The following is a 20169-nucleotide window of genomic DNA, read 5'->3' on the forward strand; positions in this document are numbered from 1 at the left end:
AAGATTTGCCCTGTGCATTTACAGGCTCTGTACAAAACTAGCTTATGACTTGGAAGGAGGAACACGAGTGGGAGCATTCTGAAGAGAGCAGCAGCAGAGGCAAAACAAGAAGTGTGAGCACTCTGCCCATCAAGAATTGCTGGGATGGAGAAGGTAACTGCCTAGCAGTGCCTGCTGTGCCTTATTAAGTGAAAGTGAGCTTTTCTGTCCATGCACCTAAGAGCCATGGCCTACACTCACTTCTCTCACCACTCTCCATTTCTGTCAGTTTTGAAGACTTTTGGGGGAAGACAGGAAACTTAAAAGCCTGCTAAAATCTCTCATAGTTACAGTAAAATTCTGTTCATTTAAAAATGATGGAATGGGATTCTTTTCCGATCCATATGAGGCAGAGGCAAGTACAATGAGGTAAGGTTACTCCTTGTGGTTCTATATGCCAGTTGGTGTTCTGGTCGTGGGACTTCAGAGGTTAAGAATGCTACAATCACGCACATTAGACAAGCAGGTCCATGCAGTCTGTCAGCCTGGCTTTTACTTGCCCTTTGGGTGTCTTTCCCTAGCTCTTACAGACTTTCAGATCAGATCCATGTTTTAATTTCAGATCTCACGTTTCAAAGCAATATTTAAAGCCTCATTAACACACTGTATCAGATGCTAAGTGTGAGGTACGGTGCCAGGCATTTTACCATGAGGCCTTACCTGTTGGCGTCAGCACACTTGACTAGTATGGTGTCTACAACTGGCCGCAAAAGTCTCTGAAGTTTGATTCTTTCTGCCAAACTGTGGCAAGGAGTATATACCAGCATGGCTCTCAGTGTTTTCTGGGAAGAAGAAAACAAAAACAAAACCCAGAAAATTGAAGGTAAGTCTGAGTACATTCAAAACACATCAGAGAAAATGTCCTAAGCTGAGGTAATCTGAGAAGAGAAATATGTGATAACTAACCAAACAACCAACCAAAACAAAAACCTTCAAAGGAAATTTTATTGTTGACTGGTTGTTTTTTTTTTTTTTTTTTTCCTTGAGGTAGGATCTCACATTACCCAGACTAGCCTTGGACTCCCTATATGGCTGAAGAGCAACTCAAGTCTTGATCCTCTATCTTTCTCCTTCCCAGTGCTGGGTTTATGGCATGGCATCACCATACAAGCCATCAAGAAGTTTTAACATGGTCATATGTGATGTATTCATTCAAGAAAATGTATGTACGGTAAGACATTACTACTATACAGTAGAAAAGTAAACAGTGCGTAAGAAATCACATTAAAACTAGTAAAATTATATGGACAGATAAAATGGGAATATTGTGACTTCTTAGAACTACAGGATTAAAAAAAAAAAAGGATTTTCTGAAGTTAATGTGCCGTAAAGAAGATTTATTGTTTCCTAAAACTGATCCCTATGAAGGATAAAGGAAAGCAAACTCCGAAGACATGGTTAAGCACTTACCAAAGCAGCAACGTAGACTTTGTACACAGGGTCAGCACAGACTATGGCTAAGACGCTGCAGCACGCCTCCACCACATCCCCCGAGATGCTGGTCTGGGAAGACCCGCTGGAGGCTCCAGCATTTCCAGTGCTCTCCCCATTGGCCAACAGCAGGGCCCCACTAACATCGTGGGAAAGACGCCTAAGGGCCATCTCTCTTACATTCCAGTTTCTAGAAAATAAGCAGCCAACGAGTTCCATTCCAAACACCTGTATGGATGAAAAATAAATGAACCCAGGGGATAGTAAGAATACTGTCTGATGATTAAAGAAACACTGACCACTTCTCAAGTCTTAACGATACCTGATAGATAACTGCAATGGTCAACTTTTTCCTAATTAAAAGTTACTCTGATATATGCATATTGTTGTATAGGTGCATGGGTGCATGGGTGTATGTGTGGAGGGAAAGGGTCAACCTCAGGTGTGTTCCCAGATGCTGTCTACTTTGTTTTTGAGATGGGGGTTCTTCTCTTAGGCTAGGCCAGCTGGCCACTGAGCCCCATGCGTCTACCTGTCCACAGCAGGGACTGCATGCACACTGGCACACCCAACGTTCCCCAGGACAGCGACTTAGATCCCCTGCTTAGAAGGCAGGCAGTGACTGGCTGAGCTCTCAGCGGAGCTCCTCTGACTGCCATGTCTATTAAGGACTTTCTATGTCATGCTAACTGAGGACCCACCCTAAGTGCTCAGCACCAGCCCCCGGGCTGAGTGAGGGGGAGAGATGAGCTGGTCAGTCGCTCATCTTCTTTTGCTTCCTGCCTGTGGCTGCAGCGTGACCAGCCACTCTTGATCCCGCTGCCATGCTTGCCCCGCCAAGTTGGCAGAACACCTTGAACTTTAGGTTGAAACAAATCATTCCCTCTGTGGTTACTTCCTGCCAGGTATTCTGGTCACAGCAACAAGAAAAATAACAAAAACAAACAAACAAGTGACCCTCCTTACCTGAATCCACGGGTCAGCTAAATCCTTGTAAGCGGGAGGGATCTGCTGAGCTCCGTAATGAGTAAGGTTAAAGTTGCTCTCTTGGTTCCTTCGTTGTGATCCAGCCATGGGCTGTGGTGAGGCTGGCTGCGGCCCAGCTCGCAGGGAGGCAGGGGAGTCCACCGGGCTTGACAACTCGTGGCTAAAATGAAAAATAACAAAACTTGCTGCAAAACATTAACAGGTACGTCACACTGTACATTTTTCTTTTGAGACAAGGCTTCACTGTAGCTCAGGCTAGCCTTGAACTCATGATCCTCTTGCCTCAGCCCCCTAAGAGCTGAGATTATAGGTGTGTTCCACCATGACAGGCTAGAGAACATTGCTTTAATTTTTTTGTTAAACATACACAAATCAGTAATTCAAAAGGACTACCTGTAGAAGTCATGGGATCTCCACTTAGATCTACAAAGGGGGCATATCAAAGGCTCTCTATTTCTTCTACATTCTTCTGCCCCTGAAAAATATAAAGAAAAAAACACCACCAAAATGTAAATGCTTAACATTAACTCTCTCTCTCTCTCTCTTTCCCTCTCTTTTTTTCCTCGAGACAGGGTTTCTCTGTGTAGCCTTGGCTGTCCTGGACCCCCTTTGTAGACCAAGCTGGCCTACAACTCACAGAGGTCTGCCTGCCTCTGCCTTCCTGAGTGCTGGGATTAAAGGAGTATACCACTGCACCTGGCTGACATTAAGTATTTCTAAGTCCTGAACATTCATTGCAATTAGTTTAAGACTGCTCTAAGAGGAGCCTCCAACAGTTTGATGGGGCATCAATCTTAAAGCTGGCCGATGCAGCAGAGTAAATTATCCCGATGCTTCTACCTATGCAAATGCTACTTCATCATACATGATAATATTGCTGTGCTTACCATTCAAAGCATTCTATTCTGGCCCCTCCATTCTGTGGTTAGCCTTTCAGACTCACCCTTTGGGAAGCCCGCCCAGGTCTCCCAACCTTTCCGCTCTCGAAGCTTCTGGGCTGGGAGTTTTTTAAGTCTGAGCTCCTTCCACTTTCATCTGCACCCCTATATACACTGCACTTTTCAGTCTACACAGATCTTAAGTCCCAGCTTGTTGAAAGCTTTACACGGAGCTCATGCAGGACTCTCCTCTGCTCTCACCCATCTCCCCACGAGCCAGACTGTAATCCTAACTAGAGCCACGAGCCAGAGGACAGCCGGGCTGAGCACGGGGAGAGCAGCGCCACTTACAGATTGACATGCAGTGGTGGTGCAGCTTGTTCCTGCAGCCATCTTCGCACACAGTCAGGCTCTCCTCATCCAGCATGCCCAACAAGCATATGGGACACATCTGCTCCTCTTCATCCTTGATGCTGCCAGGGAAGAGAGCAAAACGCTAAGTACCAACGTCTAGAAGACTCCTGTGGAATACGCACGAATTAGCCAGAGACTCCTGTTTGATGGCACCGTGAGATAACTGTGACGTAGTTACCTCTTATATTAACACACAGGAATTTAGGGGCACAGAACTGGTCTCACAGATCGTGAGTCAGGCTGTCTTTCCTGTGAGTGTTCAATGCAGGAACTACAAGCCAGGAAAGAACACTTGTATCCCTGAAATGATGCCCCAGATTGGGATTACAGTATGTCCAGCCATGGACATATTCACAGAGGAATAATGTTCCACTGAACTGATACAGATATCCACTGATACAGATATATCTGTAAAATCTATCTACATATATCTGCCTACCATTGACACTCTGGATGTATTCTTAAATTTACGTTTTAAGAAATCATTATAAACATTTTTGTGTCTACTTTTTTGATATTTCAGAAGCCAAGTTACAGGAACACAGAACAGTGAGGAGCAGACTGCAAAGCGATCAAGTCAGTATGTGGCCTACTTCTGTAAATAAAGTTTCGTGGGAAATGTTCGCATCCATTCATTTTTCGTATCATCAAGCCTGCAAGGGCAGGGCTGAACAGTTCTAACACTGACCCAGTGGCCCGTAAACATTTGAAGAAAAACAAGTCATCTGTTATAACAGATAATATTGTTGACAGTTATAAATTTGCCCTAATATTTATATACCTATAATAATTTCATATATAAAATTGGTACATATAAGACACAGCAATATAACCCAAATAAGGTTTCACTTATCAACATTTTCTATATCATTTAATAGTCTTTAAAGGTGTAATTTTAATGGTTACATGACATTTTTATAACACGGTTACTTCTGGCAGTGGGTATAGGGTCCTACTTCGTTTCTCTAATTGGCCTGGAAATGCTACTCAGCCCAAATGGCCTCAAACTCTCCATCCTCCTCTCTCAGCCTCCAGAACGCTTGGATTACATGCACGCACCATGTCGGGCTATAATGGGGGTATACTTTAATCATGCATCTGCTGTTGGCTACTGAAAGCTTTTTGTAAATTTTCACCTACATGACACCAAGAAACAGCCACACATAAAACATTTCTCAAATGCACCAGCTCTGACTGGGGCATGTTCTTGAGCAGGATATGAAAATGTTTCCGTTTAAGAACAGAACTGTTTCATTACAAAAGCTCCCTTAATTATATAAGTAAAATCTGCTGGGTTTTTTTTTTTTCCTTCTTCTTTATATATATGTATATATATAAACACACACACCACACTGATGTGAAAAGTACACGGTAATGGATTTCACTATGACATCTCCACACATATATGCCATTACACTTTGTTCTAATTCATCCTTCTCCCACCTTTCTCCTCTCCACCTGGTGTATTTTTTTTATTAAGCATTTTTTTTTCAAAACGCTATTGGGTAGACTGACATGTTTTGTGGCCTCTTTAAAATTTTATTTTGTGAACATTTTATTTTTGCATTTTATTTATATACTGAAGATCTAGGATCATTTTTCCTCTTTCAGTTTTTGGTAGCATTTTGTGTATTTTCAATTTGCTTCAATTTTTTATATTGAATTTTTATTGCATATATATGAGTGTTTTCCTTGTATGTATATCTACATGTCACATGCCTGGCGCCTGTGGAGGCCAGAAGAGGGTGTGAGATCCCCTGGAACTGCAGTTATTATGGATGGTTGCTAGCTACCATGTGGGTCCTGGGAACTGACCCTGGGTCTTCTGAAATGGCAGCCAGGGCTCTTAACTGCTGGGTCATGTCTCCAGCCTCTATGTTTTTTCTATTCTTTTGAAATACCATTTGAAATTTATATAAAGCTAGAGACCCAGATGTCACCCTTTTAGGTTTTCTTTCTTTCCTTTTTTTTTTTTTTTTTGAGACAGGGTTTCTCTGTGTAGCGTGGCTGTCCTGAACTCATAAAGATCTGCCTGCCTCTGCCTCCCCGAGTGCTGGGATTAAAGGCATGCACAACCACACCTGGCTTAGGTTTCCTTTTGATTTTAGTTTTTCTATAAAAATAATGGTTACATGGAACAAAACTTATACAATATATTGCAATATGACAACTAAACTTTTGTGTTCGCACTGCTGATACACCAATGCACTTGGAAACCTCAAATTCGACTCAAAGTAAGAAGGTAACTTGCTCACCTTAGAAACCTCTGATTTAAGCTTTAGCTATCTATCTTTAAACATTTATTCTCTTTCCTCAACAAAAAGCAGAAAGTGAGTTTGGCTTTGGAAACCTGATAAAGAAAACCCAACCCCCCCATTTATTAAGAAGAGACGAATGGTAACAGAAAGAAACCTGGGATAGGAATCAAGGTACCCAAAGTCTGGTTGTGCTGTTACTTCAATGAGGTACAACACCTGCTCTGGCTTCATCCATGTCTAAGTAATCCAGAAGACCTTCAGTTTCACAAGTAACACGAAACTCTAGGATTCTAAAGTCATCCACTGACTCCAAACTTTAAAACATTTAAAAATATGTGTTTCCCACAGATGAAAAAACGTGCTTCGTTAATCCTGAGGCGGTTACAACAGGTAAAGAGACTGTGAGAGATAAAGATGAGACCTAACATAGACAGCGCTTCTCAAGCCAGGGCGCCCAGGAACACTGATGCCTGTCTCCTTTCTGCAGTAACTGAACCACCTCATTTTGACACTGAGACAGGTAGTCCCACCGAATAGAAGGAAAACTTATGTGACGGAGCACGTAACAGTCTCCATGTAATGCTAGAGGCTGCTTTTTGTATCCTTCAGAGCTTGTCTTTGTTGTCTTTCCTGGGCACTGGAGAGTTTGTGGAACATTACAGACTTTCAGTGGTAACCGTGAGTGACGGCCTAGCTACAACTGACCAGCCTGCTGAATAAGAAAATCCTTATCTTCTCCCAGATAATGACTCTCTAAGAACAGCTACGAATGGAGAGCTATTGTTATACAAGATAAAAATCAGGTATTTGAAAATGAATTTGGAAAACTACTTTGTCTTGTATATGATTTATTTATAAAAGAATTAAAGATGTTTCCTTCTATTTCACAGTGCCTTAGCTTCCTTATCTGTAGAACAGTGATAAAATCGACCTCACATAAAAACAGAATCACTATCAGGGGCATGGCTAAGGTAATGTCGGACATAGCAGCTGTTCGTTAACTTACAGCGGCCACCTGCTTCTCACAAGAATGGAGAATAAGTTAATTTCTAATAAGTCATTTCTAGCGCTACAGTGTGTAGAGCAAAATGTCTTCAAGTGACCCTCAATAGTGACCCTTCAAGTAACCCTTTACCTTTGGTTTGAACATGAAAAGCCAAGAGTCAATAATTATACCATTGTATAGCAATTTTGTAAGTAAAAAAGTTATTCCTAAATTACGATGTAACACCAGACAAGTACGAACCTGTTTTCTGAACTCGATGTAGACGTGCTAGATGATGACAGTGTATGGGAATTTGACATGCGTGAGACAAACTTCTGGATGGTGTTCCGAGACGGAGCTTTGATTCTTGAGCTACGCCTACTGTGATATTTCTGGAACAGACTCTCAACCTAACATTGGAAAAAGACAGTATCAATGACATCGGTGCCCTGATTATGGATATGAAGAAGTGAACTATTCATCTTTATTTGCATAAATTTCGTATAAAACTGAAATTAAAACAAAAAAAAGCAGTTTATTAAGAACAACGATTTTTACAGCAAGCCAGCATTTACTGTTTATTTATCGCTCAACGAATCACCAAAGAACCTGTAGAGGTGTCAGATATTTCTTACATAGCTTCAAGTGCCCAACATGGGGACTGTCCATTTAAATTCTGTGCTCCTAGAAAATTTCAACATGCACCATACGAGTCTGTTGCCAATTTTACACTACAGTTGCATATTTAAAAAAATTACCTCAAAATTCTTTAAAGTTTTTCTCCATAACATTGGATCCGAGGGTTCTAGCTGAAACACTCGGAGCATAACAAATAATAGGTGAATACAAAACGTTCCACGCCCACAGCTGCAGTTCTGAAGAGCAGAAAGAAAACCCATGGGTTAGTAGAGCTATGAAGTCCCACGAGAACATCTATGTCCATCCTGCTTTGGCATCTCTAAGTCCATTTTATGAAAGTTTCTATTAATACTCTTCATTATTCTCATATGTAAAGATGCAGATATGTGCATGAATTAATCTATTTCAATGAAGGTAGTCAACAGATTTAATTTATTCAAGGTATTAAGTTATAGTAAAAACATCATACATGGCTTAGATGCACCTTAGACTCGCTTTAGTTTACTAAACAGAATTAACTCATGTCAGGTAAGGCCGCATAAACCTGAGAGCCAGGCACATTCATGTCTGTACTTCTAGGACTTGCAAAGCTGAGACACAGAAGGATTACTGTGAATGCAGGCAGGCCGAGGCTACAAAGTGAATCTGAAACAAGCTAGAGGGCACAGTAAGGCCCTGTTGCATAATAAAAATAAAACCAAAACCAAAACACCACCACACAGGAGACCAAAAGAAGTCTTCTGTGTCTGGGGATGAAGGAACACTTTCACAGGGGACATGAACCTGTCTGTGCCTTCAGTTCCTAACCACAACACACATGCACGCACGCACGCACGCAAAGTGATTTAATAGAAAACAGACTTAAAATGGTACCATAGCCTGATAAAACATAAAATAGTGTCAAGTACTACCTGTGGCCCGATGAACACCCGGTATTTATTGTCTGGACTGTCTCCTCCGATCAGGAAGGAGTTGGGTCCTATCTGCTGCAGGAGGTACAGCCTGGCCCGCATCACTTTGTTCACTCGGCGGCTCGTCTCCTCTGGGCTGTACGGTGAGAAGCCGTCTGGTGAGGGCGCTCTCCGTGGGGGTGTGATTCTGCCGCTCTGAAACTTTACAATGTTGTTTTATTAAGTAAAGTTCTCACTTCTTGATAAGAAATTAACATTTCAAAAACAGGTTATACCAGAAAGTCAAATGGCAGATTATATTCCCAGAAAAAAAAAGCTTCATGTATGAAGTATAATGAAGAGCAAAATGCTGTTATCTGACACACTCATTTCAGAAGGACTTACAGAATCTCAGTCATTCCTACAAGTGATGATAATTCTTTGCCTGGGAGACAACCATATGGTCGTTTTACAATCTTGGATCTTCTAAAGTACCAAAATTAAAGGCATACAAAGTGACCGCCTTAGCAGGGAAAATGTCATTTCTAGCTAAGTGTCCACTACGCGTGCAATCTCCAGGCTTCTAGCTCTCCATGAGGGGCACAAATACTGCCAAGGACTCCTCCCAGCCACACTGGAAGAGTCCTTTAAAACTCTCGACCAGAGGCCGTCCAGAACCTTCCGTGGTCAGAGTAACAAACTCACCATGCTATTCATTCCCCCAGAACTTCATCTTGTCAACAATACCCAGTAGGAATTATAGTTGGTAGAGACGCCTGTCCTGAACAGTCAAAACGAAATAAATGGCACCAAAACCCTTTGGTGGTCTGTAAAGTGTATAGCTTGCTGTGGCCAATGGTCTAACAGTTTCTGAAAAATGTTAACTTTCCACCCAGGAATCCCACCACTAGGCATGCACTCAAGAGAAATGAAAACATAGCCACACACAAGCCTGCATGTCGTATTCAGAATACCCCAAGGAAGAAGCAGCCCATCTGATAAACAGAATGTGGTACACAGTCACACAAAAGAATATGCAACAACCGAAAATGGAGCAGTGATGCATGCTGGGACACGATCAAAGTCAAAGGTGCTGCCATAAAACACTAACCATAAAAGGCAAGTACATAGACAAAATAGGCCAGTGATTGCCTCAGGCTAATGAAGAGGCTGTTGTTAACAGAAAGACTGTAGATAACAATTTACTTGAGCAAAGAACGATGCCATGAATTGGGCAGCACTCAAAACCTGGAGTTCCAGAGAGCTGATTCAGCAACGTTCAGCCAGCTTTATAGGCTGAACACAAAGCAAGGTGAAGCAACTGCTGGACTGGCTACAGTGAGCCTTTGCCATATCGGGGTGTGTGTGACAGGCACACCTTAGTTATGTAACAAATATGCTCTCTGTTTGTCTACCTGTGACTGATTAAAGCTCAGTTTGATTTCCAAGTATAGGAAACAACTTCATGCTAATGCTGTCTAGCTCATCCTTATTGTGCTGTAGAAGTAGGTGGCTTGGGGGAAGGGCATGGGAAGGTAAGGTTCTGTTTATATATGTTCAGGGTCCTCCTTCCCTTTGATGCCTCACGAAATCATCGAGATTCAAATGGGGGCTTGAAAAGAGCCTGTGCACCAGCAGCTTCTGGCCCGCTAGGAGGCAGACTCCTGGGAGGTTTGTGCTCTGCAAATGAAGCAGTGGAGGAGCAGCCTTGGCTTGAGTGGAGGCCATCTGGAGCAGGGCCCAGCTCCTGCCCTCAGCTCTCAAATGTACGAGTCGGTTACAGTTATAGTGTCATTACAGTGTTAGTAATAAAAACTGTACTCTGGATAGACTTATTTGCTTTAACAACAGTGAAGGAAACCTAAAGTTTTCCTTGTGCTTGCTGCCATTCCTTCACTTACGCTTCAAACGTCGGGAGCGATTTAATGCAATCTCCACCACCAGCAGACTCTACAGTCCTTTGCTATCTCGTCTCTTGGACGTCTCATTTAACACAGAAAGCTCTGTTTGTGTGTCTGCTGTGGTGTGTGCTGATTATAGTAAACGTATAGAGCCTGGCTACCAGAAGAAAGGGGTATTTTGCAAGCCTTTCCACAAAATTATGCCTATTTTCTACGATAGTACATGTGAGCGTCACGCCCCTCCCAAATATGAGCCCAAAGCTCCAACAGCAGTCTCTGTTTTCTTTTACATCTATTTACTTTTATTTTACGTGTGCAAGAGTTTGCTGCCGTGGACGTATGTGTACTGGGTATGTGCGATGGCCATGAAGTCCCAACACTGGAGGTATACGCAGTGGCGAGCCTGGGTGCTGGGGAGAGCAGTGTCTGTTTTTTCTTACTGGCACATTAAATCCAGATAAGTTTGTTTCTACATGTACTAATTATTCGGAAAATATTAGTTTACTAAGTCACACTGATATACTTAATTATGCAATGTTAAAAATATTTCATATCATCAGTCTCAGAAAAGTTTAAAACAGTCAAGCATAGTGGAAACTGTTTTCTAAAATTTTAATTTTTGCTTTGGAACCTCAATCTTATCAGTGGATAAAAATATTTTCTTTGAAGAGACAGTTTCATTTAGTTCACTTTAGGGAAAATGTCTGCTAAACACATGACCGAACAATGATACTTTGTTGGCCATTCTTCCAATTAATAGTTTCCTTCCATGAAAACAGGATGACTGGTTCACGCTGCAACACTAACAACTGCGCAGATGCTTTCCCTCAAGATGGGGCGCTCTTCAGTGTGTGGCGGAAGTGCTTTCTGCAAGTGTCTCATCTTACCAGGCATCACAGAAGAAATATTCAATAAGCTGAAATTCAAAAAACCTAATTTCTATTTCTTCGACAAAGGCATTCTTAAATCAAAGTAGCTCTTTTCTTCATAGACAATATGTAGCAAGGAAGAGCACAGATTCCCTAAGGTAGAGCAATGCTGGGGGAGGGGAGATAAGGAAATGCCAGAACAAAACCGGTTATTCACACAGCAAATGTATGCTAATAGAGGGGAAACCCCGATTCTAACGTTGACGTCTAGTGGTAACTGGGGTGAAAACACCAGCAACTTCATCAGGTCCTTTATCAGTGTACTGAATGAGGCAGACAACACATTGGTCTCAGTACAAAACCAGCTGTCACCTGACAGATTCCACAAAGCATCTCACGGGTCCTCCACAAGCCTTCAGATTACACTTTGAAAACTGTGGCCATGTGGCACAGTGTTGTGAAATGTTGAAAAATGACAGGAATGAACACACTGGGATCGGATCTTAACTTACAGGCACTGGGGAGACTCGCTTCCGTCGCACTCCTGGAGACTCCGGCTTCACGGAGCGCCCTGATGGGGAGCTGCCAGGAGACGGGCTGCGGCGGCCCTTGGAGGCTGGTGAAGCCGAGCTTGCCTGGCCCTCTCCTTGAGGCTCAGCTGCCAAGTTACTCACTTCAGATCCATCTCCTTTAATAGGGATTGGTTTTACCACCTGAATCAAAAACAGTTCAGTATTCTGATTACTTAAAAATACACAAGAAGTACACTTGAACATCACAGAGTGGAAAATGAATTTTTTAGTATAAAATATTAACCCAAATACACCAAGTAATAGGTTCACATTTTATTTAGTATTACTTTACACCATTAGTGTTGGGAGACTATTTTTATTTATACAAATACTATTGTTTTGTGTTAATACTAATTAATGTTACTGTACAAAATTTTAGAAAAACTACTAGTTCTTATTCTCTAGCTAATTTAATATGTAGAATCAACTAGAATTATGAATTGAACACAAAAAAATCAGCACTTTAAGAATTTATTCAATAAAATTGAACTTTTCCTTTGTATTTATTTGGAAAAAATATAGACCATAAAAATAGTATCAATGAAGCCTGGCACAGTGGCCTACTCCTGTAATCCCAGCACTCAGGGAGGCAGAGGCAGGCAGAGCTCTGTGAATTTGAGACCAGCCTGGTCTACAAAGGGAGTCCAGGACAGCCAGGGCTACCCAGAGAAACTCTGTTCTGAAAAAACAAAAACTGTTATTTTACAATATTTTTAAGGTGTAGCTAAAGAAGCTAGGGAAGGGACGGGGTCACTGCCCCATGGTACAGACTGCTTAGCATGCATGAGGTCCTAGGTTCAAATCTCAGGATTAAGGAGAAAAGAAAGATTCCGGGGCTGGAAAAAGCCAGGGAAGCTTCAAGCATAAAGACCAATTTCTTAAATTGGAAACATGCAATTTACACAAGCTCCTGCTGTTACAGCCATGTTTAAATATAGGCCTCTCAGACCAAATCTGGACACACTGCATCCTCAGGACAGCTGCAGTCTTCTCCTTTTGCATCCCTTCACCTCTTCCCATGGACAGCACAATTGCACTTGAGGAAAACTCAACCATCTTTAAGTTTTGGTTAAAATCCTACCGTTCATTAAATCTCTACAGTTCATAAGCCGGATACAGCCTGCCTTCTTTAATTTTTTGTAGCTTTTTTGAAGATGTATTTTATTCTTTTTGTTTATGGTATTGTATGCACATGGGTGCGGTACCTGAGGATTTGGAGGCAGTGACCGCCTCCCCCTCCCCCTGAAGCTGTAGCTGGAGCTGCAGGTGGCTGTGAGCCACCTGGTGTGGGTGCAAGGACAGGGCACTACACTCTCTAACACCTGAGCCATCTCTCCACCTCCTAAAATCTTCTTAAAGACTGTGTTTATTTATTTACTTGTGTATATGAGTGTGTGTGAGTGGGGGGGGGGGGGCGTGCACGCACCCATATGCTACAGTACTCATGCAGAAGTGAGGGAGAAACATGTGTGAGTTGGTTCTTTTCTTCCACTGTGTGGGAACTGAGACCAAACACTGATAGTCTGACTCTAGTCTACATTTTTCATCATCCCAAATTCTTTTCTTCTGCCCACCCCAGGCACCTGTGCTCATCAAGTGCTTTGTGCTATTTTATGCATTACTTTTACTTATTGTGTATAAGCCTATTTGGAGGTATTTATTTTTTTATTTAGTGTTCTGATAAGGTTTTGAAGGGAAATGAATAAAAAAATAACAAAACAACACAATCAGCCCTCTCAAGTAGATAGTAAACAAGGACAATTTGAAATCTGTATGATAAAATGCAGGGTGGACAATTATGGTCAAGGATATATTACATTTCTTACTCTACACATCTCTGTCTCCTCCTGCCCTGCATACATAAGCAAGGTAGCAAAGTATCTGCTGGAAAGCAGAAGGTGAGAAACACTTGGTTTTAAACGATGTAACACTGTGAAACACCTCCGGCTCCAGCAGCCTGGAGAGGACCATGCTCTAACTTCTGATGGCTTTCACTGCTCACACATTCTTTACTGACGGAGCAGAGGGATGCCCCTCTCCACTGCCACCTATACAGGCTGTTTCAGTAAACTCTGCTAAGCTCAGTCCTTGATTTCTCCATCTTCTGCAGAGAATAAGGTGGTGAAGATGAGGGGGAAAAGTGCAGAAGTTAGACCTCATGATAACCAAGGAAGATGTCAGGGAAAGACAATTAGATTTTTTTTCCTGTAGAATTTGCACAACAGAAAGCAGCTCAGTGAGGGAGTCCAAAGCCTCAGGGCTATTGAGATGCTGGACTGGAGGCCGGTTAGCTGCCATCTAACTGTACCTAGCATTCAGGCAGTGGTGACTACCCAGGCCCAGAGGCAGCCACTAGCCACACATAATTGTCACATATCTGAAGGTGGCTAATGTGACTGACAACTACACTTAAACTTTGGGGGTGGGAGGGAACCGGAGATGGCTCAGCGATTAGTAGCACTAGCTGTTGCTTTTCTAATGGACCCGGTTTTGAATCCCAGCACCCACGTGGTGGCTCACAACTATCTGCAAATTCAGTGCCAGGGGACCTGAGGCATTCTTCCAGCCTTTGTGGGTACCAGGTATGTACATGATACACAGACAACATGCACATTTACTAAGACACATACAATTTCAAAGTTGAAACTGTCATTTTCGTGTTTTGTCGATTTTAAACTTAAATAGGCCCTTAGGATGAAGAAGGCTAAATTATGTGACAGGGTTTAGTCAGCTCCTGGCTGGAGTGTAATGAAGCTTATCATGGCTATCTCCACTTCAACAGAAAATATAAACCAAATGTGGCTAGCTGACGGCACCTCCTTTGTGCTTTTGCACATTCAGAGCAACATCCTCAACTGCTTGAGCAGAGTCCCAGACCAGGCTTCAGTGTCCTTGTCCTTCTTAATCTGGTTATTCTTGTGACAAAATTTTATCCTCAACCCCTGGGCCTATTTAATCTGATTTTCCCCCCTGTTTTCCTGAAAAACTTATGGAAATGAGATTCTTAAGACCTTATCAGACATAAAGCATCTCAAGTTACAATTTTTGTCCAGAAAGTACAGTATAAAACTGCTCAGGGTATAGACACAGACATTAGAGGGCACTCTTGCTTTAAGCACCCCATCCAACACACTCCTAAGGTAGCTTAACTTGCTTAATGAGCAGGGTTTTAATTCTGACTTATTTCAGGCAAACAGGAAGATGAGCTTCTCACTTCCTCCCCGTTTCCTTCCCAAGAGCTGCCCGAGGCACTCACCACGGGACCTCTCCTGTTTCTCCTTTCCAGCCACTCGTGTTTCCAGGCAGGCATGCAGGTCGCCTTCAGCTTCTCCCTGATCATTCGTTCCTCTGGGCGATCATCCATCTTGTGCAATCCTTTGAGGGTTTCCTTGTTCTCCATCTCCCGACTGAAATCAAGGGAGAAACGAGGACAAAAAGAACAGTCAGATTCAAGGAACAGTTTCCTAGAACAAGTAGTGAACAACGTCGTTGTTTCACGCTCTGGTTCCAGGTATCTGAAAAAAGCTACAAAACCCACAGAAGGGTTGGGGAAAGGTATGAAAGCAACACACCTTGTGCTTTTCCGTGTTTAACACGGGTAATGTTCAGTGTTGTCTGCTAGCGCCAATTTGAATAGTATGTCTAAAAAAAGGAGGTTCTACTTGAGGTCATAGGCTTTACTAATAATATCAATGCACGACATTTCCTAGTGGTTGCCAGAAGGAATCCAGAACATTAGCCACTGCTTTTAGAAAAGACTGCCCAACACGCCAATGTTATAATATTCGAGAAACAGATATTTGCGAAGTACCTTATTACCCTCAGTTCATAGTTTCTAATTACTCATGTCAACAGACAGAAAACCTGGCAGGTATGCTTATTTTCTATCATGAACACACTCTGTACAGAACTTAACTAGATCTGTACCCTGAGATAACTTTTCTCTGCCTGAGTGATCAAGTCTGATCGTTCCTAGAACCTGAGCACTACGATGAAGCCCTTGTGTTCTACATAACCAGAGAGGGAATGGCCTGCTGCAAACATTTTGACCTTCACTTTATCATAACAAGTTGCCGGAACGAAGATAATATTTAAGCTGGGGGCTCCTGGCAACTGATTAGACAGAGACTACCAGGGAAAGCACCACTCTCTGGAAGAGCACTGATTTATTTTTATTTTTTTTTTTTTTTGCATCCCCACAGATATGCAAGCGTGCGCACACACACATACTGTGCAGACTTCAAGGCCTGCTTCTAGGAAGAAGTGTTCTGGGAGAAGTGCCGATTTTTAGGATTCTAGGCTAACTCCAGTAACTATTTTTGGAAAGCCAGTAAAGGTAGAATAATGATTTTTCTACCCTGACAGGAAAAGGAAGCACTTGTAGACACACCAGAAACGATGACCTTGAACTCACTAAATGTTGACTTCAAACTTGTCTAGGAACTTTCCAGTTGATCATAAATCAGAAGCAGTGGCTTCAGCAAAAACAAACAAAAAATAAAGTAAATAGGACCAGAGAGGAAATGCTCATCCGGCTCCAATGAAACACCAGTATTCTGGAGCTGGGAAGCACTGAGCACGCATGGCATCATGGATGGCTCTAGAGGCACTTGAAAAGACAAAGAGACGTGACACCTGATCAAAACCTTGCAAATGGGCAGTCAGGCCACACAGGAAACGTTCCTTCCACTTAAAGAAAGAAGGACTGCAGGATGGAAACGTTGTTTTAAATAATGGCTCATTTACTTAGCAGTATTTGGCTGTTTCCATGCTGATTATGTATGGTGTCGTTCTGATGATGATGTCACTGTCCTATAAGAGAGGAAGGAAGGCAGACAGGAGGTAAAAGGAGAAGACAGGACAGGTGTAGGAAGTAGAATGTAGATTTTAGATTTCCTCTAAATCGAATAGCTCCCAGCTCCTCAACTTAGAAGAGTGACGCGGAGGATCTGTTCCAGGTCACAGTGACAATCGCTGGGTGTGTGTGTGTGTGTGTGCGTGTGCGTGTGCATGCGTGCTCGCGCTCCAGTCTGGCTGAGCCACTTGCAAATCCACAATGTCTGGCAGGGCCTCTGAAGCTAGAATTTTCACAGCCACTCCTGCCTTCTGGGCTCACGGTCCTGCCTTTTCTCCCACGCTCCAGGACACCTGGCTCAGGGTTCCTCGATATAGGCCATTTTCTACTCTGACTTCTCGCTGGATTCAATTCTAGTCACTCTAGTTTTCCTCAACTGTTCAGAGACCTGTCAGTGCATCCCTTCACAGCCCTGCCAACACGCCTCCCTCTCAGCAAGTGTAACCTCCGCTGGAGTAATGGGCGCACGCGTTACCCATCTGCACGCTGTGCAGCACAGCACAGGGAGTACAGAGTGAGTGTTGACACACACTAAATGAATGACCGTTTACTAACATCTTCAGCAGGTCTGAGGGCTTTCCTACGACTTTTAATATTGAATGGGTTTCATATTATTTAATATTTTTCATCACTCTGCACTTATGATTAAACCCGGGACTTGGATGTTATTTACTGAGAGACTTTCCCATCATTCCTAAATTAATCTACGAGCATAAACAAAGTGTTTTAGTCTTCTCATAATCATTTTATATGATTAATTCCAAAAGGTGCATTTCTTATACTTCATCATCTGAACTCTGAATGGCTCCTCACAAGCAATGTATTTTATAGGTGACTTCTCTTCCTTCACAGACGAAAAATGGTGTAATTTACAGACACTGAGGTCTCAGAGAAAACAAAACATCCACTACATCCCATTTTTCATGACAGAAAAAAAAAAAAAATCCCTAATTGCTTTCCTTTGTCTCTGAAATGGAAAGCAGCCGACAGGGAGGAAAGGCGGTCTTCCTCCCAAGCTCACGCTGTTTACTTACAGCACTGACACATGACTTCCATCCACAGACAGACAGGGTTCCCAGTCCTGTCAGGTCTCCGTGTGTGTACATGTGCACAGTGACGATCTGCCAGCTGGGGAATCCTCCAGCTGTAGCAGACTGCTAACTTCCATTTTTAATCAAAGCTTCCAGAAAGCCTGGAAGCCACTAGGAACGTCTGTTGGCTGGTTACGCACGGCAGGTGTGTATGTGTGTGTGGGGAATGCACCATGGCTGTCATTACCTGGAGACATACTTGCTTAGCTAAAATAGCTTGTACACTTCTGACCTTTTAAGTTGACTCATTATATAAAGCCAAAACATGTCTGGGGAAACTATACAAGAGTAAGGCTTGAGGTAGATGAACACTAACAGATCAGCAGGTCTGTTCCTATGGATCTGGGGCTCCTGAGGCTTTCTTCCTTTTCTTCCTAAGCATTCCCAGAAGTTATTTTATGCTTGACTTGGAACTTTAAAGTCCATTGTCAGCCTGGTGTTCAGTTCTAATCCCGGCTCTTTCTACACCTACAGAGTACAGCTGCTAAACTGTAGGTGCTTCAACAGCTTCCCTTCCCATCCTGTAAGAGATCATTTGATGATGATGACAATGATATCTGGAGCTAAGCATCTTACTAAGTTCATCAGTTCCATAAACTAGCCCGATTCCTGGAGTGCCCTACATGCCAGGTATGCCCTGTTCTTACAGTATTTACTTCCTTCCTAAGTACACCGACAATTCACATGTCTTTGCAGACAGTATGCATACATATGTATATACACACATGTATAACATATATATTTATATACACACTTTCTCTTGCCAGAAACACCATTTCCCATCTTCTCATGTCTTCAGTACAAAATGTCCTACCATCACTCTATAGACACTAGCTATTCTGTCCTAGCAGGCTACATTCCCACTGTAATACAATCCAACACTGAGTAGCTAAATTTCTGGTTTCCTCATAGCACTGGGAACCTTACAGGATGGGCTACCTGTTTTTCACCACTTTCCTATGGGTAGCACCAAGTGGGCTGGGCCTGACACACTGTACTTTTTAGAGAGGTATGGGGGGGGGGGTTTCCCCAAAGTCCTGTCTTCCTCTGTTGAGTACTGAACCCACCCTGCATTTCATAGCTGGCTGGTGCGATATGTGCCTTCAAAGACACTCCACCCTGCGATGGTACTGCATGTGTTGGATCACTCTCTCTGGGAGTTTGAAAGCAGGGTACAGGAAAAGTGGCACTGCATAAAGAATGGTATGAAAATAATAAAGAAAAAAGTGAAATGAAACTGTAGATGCAGTGATGGTAAAGGAAGAGTCAGAACTCCAGGAGGACACGGCTACTGAGGGAGAAGCAATAAAAGTAGGCAAAAGGTTGTACTGGGTCCCTCAGCAGCCATTAGACAATTAGTGCTACCCTAATAGTGCCCCAAGTGACAAGCTGTGGCTCTCCAGGGGCACAGGCATGTCTCAGTGAGGGAAGCATCTTCACGGAGTCTTTCACCAACTAAGCCAAGATCGCAATGTTGTTTATTAGGAGGGTTTTTTCATCATCCCTAGATTAATCTACAAATATAAACAAAAGTATTTCTGGTCTGGAATGAAACACCCTAACATACTCTATTCCCTGCAAAACCATCTCAGAGAGCCCGGCTGGGGCTTCAGCTCTGCGAGTAGAGACACACATGCAAGGCTCTCAATAACACTCAGAATGCTACCATTTTAGAAAGTTATTTAAGTGGTTAATTTTAGCTTGGAAATACGATGCTGACTACTAACACAGAGAAATCCCTGCCAGGCTATGTAACAGCAGAAAGGGTTAGATGTGTGCTGGGAAGATGGCTCAGCAGGTATAGGCACTAGCCTGACTGTGTGAACCAGTCTTGGGGGCGCAACGCTGCCATCCCAGCACCTGGGAGGAGGAAGCAGGAAGATTCCACACCCCAGGCCAGCCTGGGCTACATTAATCACATTTCTCTCTTTTTTTCTTAACAACCATTTTTTTTTTACCAGAATTAAAGAAGTGCACCAATTGTGTTCATCATTAGAATGCTTCTGTGTAACGAGAGCAACCGATACTGTAATGTCCAAACACAACCTTTCTGGCTATGGACAGCATAGGTAATTAGCAGAGATCGGTGCTTTAACAGCGCAGACTCTGGATAACTGCACAAAGGAGACTCTTGGTTATATCGGTGTCTAGAAGAGAAAATGTGGAAAAAGACCTGGGTTACTTGAGACACAGACAGCTCTCACTCCAGCAGGAACTCATTCATCAACTGCACATATTGCTACCAAGGAGAGAGGACAGCAGGGAGGGACTGCCTTTCCACTCTGTAGCAGACACCCTGGGACCCAAGTAAAGGACAAAGGAAGGACCCAGGGAAGAATGCAGGGAGTGGTCTATGAGCC

General features: G+C 42.8%; 1 protein-coding gene across 2 annotated transcripts in view; it reads right to left on the minus strand.

Annotated features, from left to right (window-relative positions):
* The window catches only part of Map3k1 (mitogen-activated protein kinase kinase kinase 1), a 60011-nt gene that overhangs the window by 11081 nt on the left and 28761 nt on the right, over window positions 1–20169 (minus strand). For both annotated transcript variants that reach the window (XM_055603402.1, XM_055603403.1), the window contains exons 2-11: window positions 15120–15270; window positions 11804–12004; window positions 8543–8743; window positions 7751–7867; window positions 7254–7402; window positions 3687–3808; window positions 2851–2932; window positions 2437–2617; window positions 1450–1698; window positions 700–821 (exon numbers count right to left, since the gene is read on the minus strand). In XM_055603402.1, coding sequence (XP_055459377.1) covers window positions 700–821; window positions 1450–1698; window positions 2437–2617; window positions 2851–2932; window positions 3687–3808; window positions 7254–7402; window positions 7751–7867; window positions 8543–8743; window positions 11804–12004; window positions 15120–15263 — 1568 coding nt within the window. In that variant the 5' untranslated portion in view covers window positions 15264–15270. The remainder of the gene's footprint in view (window positions 1–699; window positions 822–1449; window positions 1699–2436; window positions 2618–2850; window positions 2933–3686; window positions 3809–7253; window positions 7403–7750; window positions 7868–8542; window positions 8744–11803; window positions 12005–15119; window positions 15271–20169) is intronic.

Source organism: Psammomys obesus, unplaced genomic scaffold (assembly GCF_907164565.1).
Source record: "Psammomys obesus unplaced genomic scaffold, mPsaObe1.curated_primary_1811, whole genome shotgun sequence".
Classification (NCBI taxonomy): domain Eukaryota; kingdom Metazoa; phylum Chordata; class Mammalia; order Rodentia; family Muridae; genus Psammomys; species Psammomys obesus.